The 9,621-nt window shown below is 38.1% G+C and overlaps 1 protein-coding gene across 2 annotated transcripts; it reads right to left on the bottom strand.

Annotated features, from left to right (window-relative positions):
* Positions 1 to 548: 548 nt before the first annotated feature.
* Positions 549 to 9,401, bottom strand: LOC149007987 (Lung seven transmembrane receptor family protein). Of its 2 annotated transcripts, XM_089166047.1 has the most exons (5): positions 9,091 to 9,401; positions 7,056 to 7,989; positions 3,701 to 3,796; positions 3,022 to 3,158; positions 555 to 1,223 (listed from the first exon to the last, which is right to left on the bottom strand). In XM_089166047.1, the coding sequence occupies exons 1-5, from the start codon at positions 9,300 to 9,302 to the stop codon at positions 1,079 to 1,081; spliced, it is 1,524 nt and encodes a 507-aa protein (XP_089022173.1). In that variant the 5' UTR covers positions 9,303 to 9,401; the 3' UTR covers positions 555 to 1,078. The 2 variants fall into 2 exon arrangements, with proteins under 2 accessions (XP_089022174.1, XP_089022173.1); XM_089166048.1 differs by lacking the exon at positions 3,701 to 3,796 and having other exon boundaries at positions 549 to 1,223.
* Positions 9,402 to 9,621: the final 220 nt, after the last annotated feature.

Genomic DNA, 9,621 nt, shown 5'->3' with positions numbered 1-9,621 from the left:
CTCTCAAATTATCAATTTTTGTTTGCACCAAACACACCCTAATGTGATATTTCCTATTCCAGGTGTTAGCCAATGCGGTAATGAAGTCATTATGGGTTCCCTGGACAGGACATTCCCTGTAGAATATGTTTCAACAGAGGTGGACCACTCCCCCAGGATTTTGATTTAGGATGGCAGATGAGAAAGCCATCTACGAATCAAGGAAAATGAAATCGAAGAATATCTATTCATCCTTATAAGCATTCGAATTCTCCATAAAATTTATGGCATTCTTGGCAATTTGGGTTCTCAACATCAAAACTGAGCCTGACTCTATTTGAAGAGATACCTATAGAAGTTCAAAATATTTTTTACAAGATGTCCTTGTATGTTGCTATTTCCTTGATGCTGTTCTTTCTCAATGCACATGACGAGGAAGTACATTATGTATTACTAAAACAAAAGAATCCTTCTTGGTCCTCACTCATTGAAATCATATCATCGAGCAAGATGCCACCATTTTTTTTCTGGAAGAACACATAAAAAATTATTGTCATCTCACCGAATTTCATATTACATTTTGGTAAAATTTTCGTCTTTCTTCTAAGACCAAGAGACCAATACAATTTTCTGAGGTTTTCAAGCAAATTCCAGTGAGGTATTTCCTGTCTACGAAAATAAATGCTGTAATTTCCTGAATAGAACATGTATCATTTATCACAAGTTCATTCATGAGATACCCTAAGGGGACATATCCATATATCCATTTTCACCAATTGCTTAACAGAGGAACGCACACCAGGCCACACCACTAGAGTTTTGGTGCAAATCTAGTTTGTCATTTCATACATGCATCCACTATACAACACCAAAAGCATCCAGCATGAATATCATGACTCCTGATTAGTATCCCTACATCTATGGTGGTGACAATTACTAACTGTGAGATTTCTACCCTATTTTTCTCAGCTCAAACCTATCTCTCCCTTTTTTTCTCCAGGGTTCCATTGTTTAAAACATTTTTAGTAATGATCTCCCCTCTATAGCTTTTACACAAGTGGGTATTACAATGAAGAGCATACAAACTGGTATGTTATTCTCATTCTCTCTTGTCCTCCTCAAGGTCCGCTGAAGCTGAGACCTTCCTATTGGTTGTCACATCCGCAGCTGTCTTCACCCCACTAGCCACTAATGAGATACCCTCCTCATCATTACCATCCCCTGTTTCCTCTGGGCTTGCATATCTGCAGAGGCACAAATTTAGATATCATCAGCATCAGTATTAAGCAACAAGTTACATTCACATTTGTCGTGATTGGCAAGAGACGGAGAAGTCAATATTCCCAATATTACATGTGGGGAAGGCAGAAAGACATTATCCGATGTTTTCAATTGCGGTTACCAGCAGTAACTTTGAATATTCTCACAGGTAAACAAAAACTAATCTTGCACTAAAGAGTAATTAGTAACAGTATACAGTAGAAAATGACAGCTTGGTCTTCAGTTTACTGGGCTTGTCAACCTAATGGGAGCATTAGGTTAACTTTCAGGGCTGCCTCCTTGGGAATATCAAAATGTATGGTGAATGATACCTAACTAACAAGTATACCACTTCACCCTCCTTTTTTCCTGCTTGGTACTTAAAAGCCAGCCACACTCTACGGGTCCTTTGTAGATGTGCAGAGATGCACATCGCATATCACATCATCTCATTCTACTGAAAAAGTATATCTTGACCAGAAATAACAGGAATACTTTTAACATGTTGGTCCAAACAGAAGTCAATTAACTGCACTTTTCTACAGCTTATATGTGAGCTTAACACATTTTGGTAGTGACCAAAATATAAAACCTCAGTTTTAATCAACAGTAGAGGGACCTATAGAGTGTGGATGAGGCGATATAGAGGATGATGTTTCCCAAAGAAGTAAAATAGAGTGGATGAAGTCGAGAGGTTCTTGTATGATCAACGTTTTCATTTAAAACTCAAAGGAAAATTCTATAGGACCCTTGTACAATCAGCTATGATGTATTGTGCAAAGTGATGGACTGTTAAGAAACATCATATAGATAAACTTAGTGTAGCAAAAATGAGGAAGCTAAGATGTATGTGTGGTAAAACTAGGAAAGATAAATGAATAATCATATTAGAATTGGTCTTGGAGTGGCTCCAATAAATGATAAGCTACAAGAAAGTCGATTGAGGTGGCAGCATGACCTTGTTTAATGAAGGCTCTTAAATGCCCCTGTATGGAGAAATGATTTAATCCCAATGAGGGAATCAGAAGAACTAAGCCAGTCCTAAGATAACCTTAAAAGAAGTGGTGACGAAGGAAATGCATAGTTTAGGCCTTGAATCTAGTATGGCCTCGAACAGAGCTGATTGGAAGACAAGAATCATGTAGTTGACCCCATTTACTTGAGAAAAGGCTTGTTGTTGTTGTTGCTGTTGCTGTTGTTTTGATAAAAAGTAGGAGCAGGGACAAAAGAGGAACATGCATAGAAATATGCCAATACTACCCTAATTTTTTCCCTAATCTTGATTTCACTATTAAGGGGTAAAAGTTATATTTCTCAGTGCTTCAGAACCTATGTTAGATTTGATTCTTTTCAAGTACACGTAAAAAATTATCAAATGCAGAACAGAAATTTTCCTCATGCTATTCCATTATCAAGAGAACCAGTAATTATCATAAAGTACCACAAAAACGAACACTAAGCATGTGTGAAAGTTATCAGGTTTGTGGAAAATCAGCATTTGAAAATCTATGATCCAATGATTTAAAGCATACATTGGCAAATCTCACAATTCTTGGGTAGATAACTGAAATTGTTTTCTGAATATAGACAAAAATCTGAGATCTTCTGAGGCCTAAACTTGACATTAACGTGGCACCTTGACAGATCCTCAAATGACAACAGCAGAAGTGTTTAAAGCCAAGAGCTACACCATAAAATGCAGGTAAAGAAATACTAATTGAGTGGATCATCATACAAGAATACAATGGGCCAGGAATAAAGTTGTTAGCTTCCAAGAGATACCTAGTCGGGTTATGTGAAGGAGCCCAGAGTACACAGATAACCACCAGGAGAATGAATGAGAGAAGTATCCAGAAAGCAGGGATGGTCCAAGCCGTTCTCCAGAGTTCACTCAAAGGATCACTTGCATTGAAGTACAGCTGAAAAAAACAAAAGATTCATAATTTCTGGTTAAAAGGAAAACCTCAAAGAGAAGATTAAAATGGAATAGGAATTACAAGTAGCATATAGTATATACAAGTACACAATGGTGCAGCTGCCTTGCAAATTCCAATAGGAGAAAACTACAAATAAGTAGCTCTGAATAAAGGTGTAGAGAAGGTTCAAAATGGGTAAGCCATCTCAGGATCATAACAATCTAAGAGACGAGGGTTTCTAAAAGCGAGACCAAGCATCCACTTCTGCAAATACAAAGGATTATTAGATGAGGAAATTTCTCACGGATATTTATGGGAATGCCTTATGGCTTGGCCACCTCATCATAGTTTTCAGAGATGGGGATACTCTCAGAACAAGACTATTTATGCTTTAGAAATAAAATTGAAATAAAGCATTACTTTCAATAAATAAAACAGACTCTTCATTATTTCAATAAGTAAAATGAACATCACCATGATGAAGAGTCAGGATTATTGACTCAATCAAAAACTCATGGGGTGTAGCACCAGGAAAGCGAGACTACCTCATAGCCAATCCAGGCGACAGAGAGCAACACAGATATTGCAAGAGTGTTCGTGAATTTACGGTAAAGTTCAAGTTTGGCCATGCTTCTTCGCATCTGCACACATGAAATGAGAGGGAAACAAAAAAAGGTTTAGAAAAGTTGCACTAACCAAAGTGAATTTAAAATTCACCAAGAATGGTGGGTCCATTGTTAAAAGCAAAGTTCTGAGGGTAAAATTGCTGGCCATCCTAGGCTTGTTTCAAGGAAAACAGCCTCCCTGATGCCAGGTCTGGATCAACTCTCCCTGGCTTAAAATCCTCATATTTGATGGTGACACGAGGGAACATCACAACCTGCTCACTTGCAATCTTCTAATATCAACTCTAAGCTCTCTGCTGATTGGTTAAGTGATACCTCTAAAATCATTTAAGCCTTACCTATGGTCCAAAATAGAGGTCCAAACCTGGGGTACGAAAATAGCTTAGTTGATTAGTTTAATTTTTATTTCAAATGGTTCTTTAATGTAATTTTTCCCAGCTTAAGTTCCATGGGCTTCAAAGCCACCTTAAATTATAAGAGCGTTACAGTCATTTGCAATGTCTTATTTTTCTGTTTTAAGTGTTCCAAGACAGAAATCTATTAGGTTTCAAGTTCTATTTCTTTTAGGAGTTTTCCTTCCTATATCTTTAATGAGCTGTAATAGCCATCTATATATACCCCCCCTGGGGGAAGAATAAAGTGGACAGAATTTCAGTAAAAATTTGATTTGTCTTGTGAGATTAGAAACTGATCAGGAACCACCTCTTCTTCCTTGAGCCTGCTGGGCAACGCTCACCAGTTGCTACCAAGTAGGTCAGGGACCTAGGCAGGAGTCTACACTAGATCTGCAACCTAAGCACCTTCGCCAACAGCTGCTGGGCAGTATTCTACAGATCTGCCAAGCAAGTCAGGGAACTAGGTAGGGAATTCCCCACCAAAACTCCCTCCTGCTACATTGCCTCTCTTCACCCCTTCTTTAATTTCTATTTTCAGGTTTAGAAAAGGCCCATTAATCCTGAAACTTTTTGGCAGGTTTCCCTTGCAAACATAAGAAAGGTGCTTTTGAGGGTTTTCTATCCAGTCCCATCTAATTGGTTAGATTACTCTCATCTATAATCTATTAACCCTATCAACCCTCCATTACTACAGCATTCCCTCGAATTTCCAGCCATATTAGATCACCGAAACCCAAGATTCTGGCTTTTTTTTAAAAGAATTTTAGGATTTCCTTAAACACCCAAAACCAAAGTCAGGTCCATGCCCATCTTGCCTTCAGATTTGTCCATAACTTGGAGGATCAACCCTATACACCATCCCCCACACTCCCTCCAAGTTGCAGTTTGTTGTCTCAACTAGATCCCATTGACCATAAAACCATACATTCCTACTTGGCCTCAAATACCTCCTAATCACCCCAAATTTACATAAATCCATCACTAGGGCCTGCACATCATTACCCTAAAAACACTTCATTGTATGGGCCTTCAAAATCCTCAAACAGCCACTACTTTGAGAATGAATTCCATTGTGTTTGGTTCTAAGATTCTGCAGTGTTTGGCCCTCAATTGAACCCTCAGTCCAAGGCTATATCACCCTCTTTAGAGAAGCCAACATATTTCAGCCACATGAAGGGTTGATCTAGATTATTTGACCATTGAAATGATGGGATGCCCTTTAGATAGTCTGCATGACATGTCCCATTGGCTACCTCAACCACATCCCTCTCCCCCCCCCCCCCCAAAGAACAAAAAAGAGGGGGTCGAATTTCTCTTGTACTTGGGAGTAATCAACTAAGTAATGAGGCTGATGAGGCAATTCTATGTTATTGGTTAGATATACAACAATGTGATTTCACATCTGCCAAGTTTAAAACCACATAATTATTATAGTACACTATGTATTGAGGAATTTCTTTTCGCTCAAAACCTTGATGAGGAGTGAAGACTGAACTGTTGATTTTCCATGTGATACGACACCTTTGGGATGTGAAATTCACCACATAAGTCAAGCAAGAGGTGGAAATATATCCAACAAATTTTGCAGCCAAGATAAGCTTTCATAAGGCATTATTTTAAGGCTGCTTGAAGAAGGCTCACTGAATAGGTCATGAAGAAAAAAGATCCTATATGTACCATTGCTAGATGGGGTGTGGCAACCAATTGGTGGAAGAAGTGAACAGTGGTGGCAATATAAAGCTTGAGAACTAGACTATCATGGTTGTAAGTTCCTCACTAGGCCCATATAAACACACCGTACAGTATCTAGCCATAATACAGTAATACCCACAGAATCAATCAATTTATTCACTTGTTTATTCAGTCCATTTTGAAGCCTAAATTCCTCCAAGTGGTCAATTATATTTTATTAGATAAAAAGGTTAACATCAGGATCTCACTGTGAGCCCCAAGATGGTACACATTGCCTTAAAGGTATAGGGTATCACATTTCAAAGAAATATGATGATGCTTTCGAAAAACAATGCATGAGAAACTCTGTCGAAACTAGACTTGAACCAAGATTCTTGGTTTCCAAACTTTCCAAGACAAAACCTATATATATTATTGTTTCAGCCACTTTTGAGACAAATTTTAACTAATTTCAACCAATCTAGTTCCAGTTGTTTGAAGCAGTTTTAACCAGCCCAGCATACATCAAGTTTTGCCCCCCAAAGATGCCAAGTTTCAACAACATTTCAGTTTCTGGCTGGCTGAAATCTAGGTCAACCCTCAGCATTAAATTCTTTATCATTCACTATTCAAGGGTATTAAAATGAAGGATGGTAGTTCTTACATGACAGACATAGGTACCCATCCTGACATGCCCACTATCTTATTGCCACATGAGAACAGCTGGTGTGCTACCAACCATGTGATTAATAGGTCAAAGTCCAGATTAATAGTGTGTCAAATCTTAAAGCCTAGTTCAATCAAATACCTTCCCGTGTATCAGCAAGTGAGTCCATGCATGCCTACAGTACTCCAACTACCACTGTCCATTCTCCCATAACCGTGAACTTTCAAAGATCTGTTTTCATGTGGCAAACTCTTATAGGGCTGAAACTTGACATGAGGTCAGTAGACATAGGGAATCTACTGCATCAAAATTAGCCCTCATTTGGTCAGCTGCTTAGGCAGTTCACATTTGAATGAGTTGTCTGCTTAAGGGTTCCTGCATGACCATTTAGGAATCCAGCTGGCGGGCTCCCAACAAAAAAGCATTGGATAATATACCATTCAAAAATTTAGGACATACAAAACAGAAATGTATTACCAAAATGCATTATCTATTATACAACTAAATTGTAATTACGTGAAACGTAGGGGGGAAACATCACCTGAAGCTTCTCTAGAGTCTTAGATAATGATGAGAATATCCAGAGAATAAAGCAAGCATCCAACACAGCAACAGGAAGCACTAGAAACAGTCTGGCTTTTCCAGAGAAGTCATTGATATTTCCTAAATGCTCCACAAGCTCAAGAGCCTCTGATGCCACAAAGTATATCAAGCCGAGGAGAAGGACTTTGGATGTTATACCACCAAGGGTAGGCCGCACCACTCCATATCCCATCGAAACCACCAAGAGAAGAAGGCGAGATATGGTTTTCTTGACAGCAGTGAATGTTACTGCCCATATCGTGATACCCACAGGTCTGTGCCCAGTAACATTAAAATTTGCATATTCAAAATACCAGAGTGCCATTTCACACATGCCAAGAGCAATTACTGCTGTAATGTGGTAGTGCAACTGAATTATATCTCTCCAGAAACGCAAAAACTGCACGAACCAAAGGAGACCAACTAGAAGGTAAGCTAAAGACATGATGCCATAGAATGTCATCATAGGCGCCATCTTTCCAGGCAAATAACCTCCAGGGTTTCTCCAGACAGTTCTTCCTCTGATTACAGTGCCCTTTAGCTGTGGATCACAAAACATAAAATATAGATAGTACATCCCAGTACTGTTTATTTCAACAGTTTCAAGATCCATTTTAGCTTCTTCATTTCTCCCATTGAAAAAAGTCTGAATTCGTTTTGGCCAACCAGGATTATTTGGGTTTTCACGGATAATTACTTCTCCTGGTGTGCAAGATCCATCCTTTGCAAGCTCTGGATTGCAGCATAATTTATCTGAGCCTCTATAGAAAGCCCCAACGCTCTCCCTATCTCTGACCTCAACAATTATGGCTTCCACCAAACCAGTATTTTTTTGCATGTCATTCTGTTTAGCTGTAGACTCTTTCGTCCGCCGGAATATGACAGATTCAAACCTGAATTCAAACTTGTGAGGATGACATCCATGATGAAAAAAGAGACACCTTCTTCCCTCCAAGCTTCCCCCACCCTCAAAACAATAATAATTTATAAAAATAACATACAGTTTGAAGTTCAACCAAGAAATCTCCTAACACTATGTCAGATACTGATATATCAATTTTCTTTCTCAATGGCTAAAAGGAATACAAAAAGAAGTGCATGGATAGGATAAGTTTTCTTTATAAAATTTCAGTCTAAAAGAACATACAGTTTGAAGTTCAACCAAGAAATCTCCTAACACTATGTCAGATACTGATATATCAATTTTCTTTCTCAATGGCTAAAAGGAATACAAAAAGAAGTGCATGGATAGGATAAGTTTTCTTTATAAAATTTCGACTGTCTGGATAAAATAAAAGTATTCAATGTCATTATGTTGTCATATTAGCTCACTATGATCAGGTCAAAGGGAACTGCTCCGACAGCAAGTGAACCACATAATCATGATTGAAGGGGGTGAGTGACTGTAAAGTCAGTGACCCACAGGCTTGAGGAACTTAAAGTAGCAAGTGATGTTTAGGGGATTACAAAATAATAATCCACAATTACTTTTGAAAGCTTTTCAAAATGCTTCACTCTGTAATATATTTATGCTCGTATGTTTAAATGTCATAACTTCCAAGAAAGAAACATGATACATGTGAGTGACACCAGAGACACATTGTGCATGACTGAAACGGATGACTTTTTTTGTTCATGTTCTTCTTGATGTTAGCTTTTATCCTTGATCGGCCATTCAAAATTATCGTTACTGTTCAAAATGTCCAGTTCATTACTACGACCAAAACCCTAAGCTGAAATGAAAGAAGCAGTTTCAGTAGTATATTAGGGAAATCGCATAGTACTTAATGCCGAAATTAAATGCTACAATACTAGTAGAATATCTAGAAAGATTCACAAGATCAGAAAGAGTAGAACATTTTAAGTTCCTAATGAATACCAAAATAACAGGTAACTAAAGATATTATCAAGAAGTGATGCATGGAAGGAGTGAAACGAAGTAAGAAGAGAAAAAAAACCAGTAATGGAAATGTGGGCGTAAATCGGTGACTTACTGTATGAAAGACTTGCCATTGTTACTTTCTTCTTCAGAAACCGCTTTGACAGGAACCTTGGTTGCGTAAAGCCCCTCGCTACCGCCATGGAAGAAGAAAGAATTCGAACGAGGAACGAAATTTTCGTTTCTGTATTCATGAATCGAAGCTCCAACATCAAAGATTAGATTAATCAAGAAGAGAAATCCCAAAAGAAATCGCAAGAAACCCATATTGTAGAGAAATGTTCAAGAATCGTAAATCTCCTCGCAACTGTCTCTGTTTCACTCTATGTGTAGAAGCTTTCCGACACTGAAGAAAAATTTAGTCGAAATGATTCTCCGTTAACCAATCGCGCTTTCCTGAAAGTATTTAACAAACCATGTGCTTTCACCTTTTTCACTTTTTTTCTCAATCTAATTTTAGTTTGACAGGTGTCGTATAAACCAGAATCGAAAACCGAAATCCGAACGAACCGTATAAGCTGAACCGAACCAAACCGGAAAATTTCATGAGAATGAGTGAAAAATATCTTCGAAATATTTTTTTCAA

This window comes from Hakea prostrata, chromosome 8 (assembly GCF_041222555.1).
Source record: "Hakea prostrata isolate BN-2017 chromosome 8, UWA_Hpros_2, whole genome shotgun sequence".
Classification (NCBI taxonomy): Eukaryota; Viridiplantae; Streptophyta; class Magnoliopsida; order Proteales; family Proteaceae; genus Hakea; species Hakea prostrata.
Note: the sequence above shows the minus strand (reverse complement) of the source record. Positions and strands in the feature narration are given on the sequence as shown.

Bases quoted from the DNA above. Each gene is read 5' to 3' on its own strand.
- LOC149007987 (XM_089166047.1), bottom strand. From the start codon at position 9,302: ATGGGTTTCTTGCGATTTCTTTTGGGATTTCTCTTCTTGATTAATCTA. The intron at 3,797-7,055 runs GTGATGTTTCCC...TCATGTGTGCAG, and splicing joins AGACTCTAGAGAAGCTTCAG to ATGCGAAGAAGCATGGCCAA. The intron at 3,159-3,700 runs GTAGTCTCGCTT...TGTTTTTTTCAG, and splicing joins TCGCCTGGATTGGCTATGAG to CTGTACTTCAATGCAAGTGA.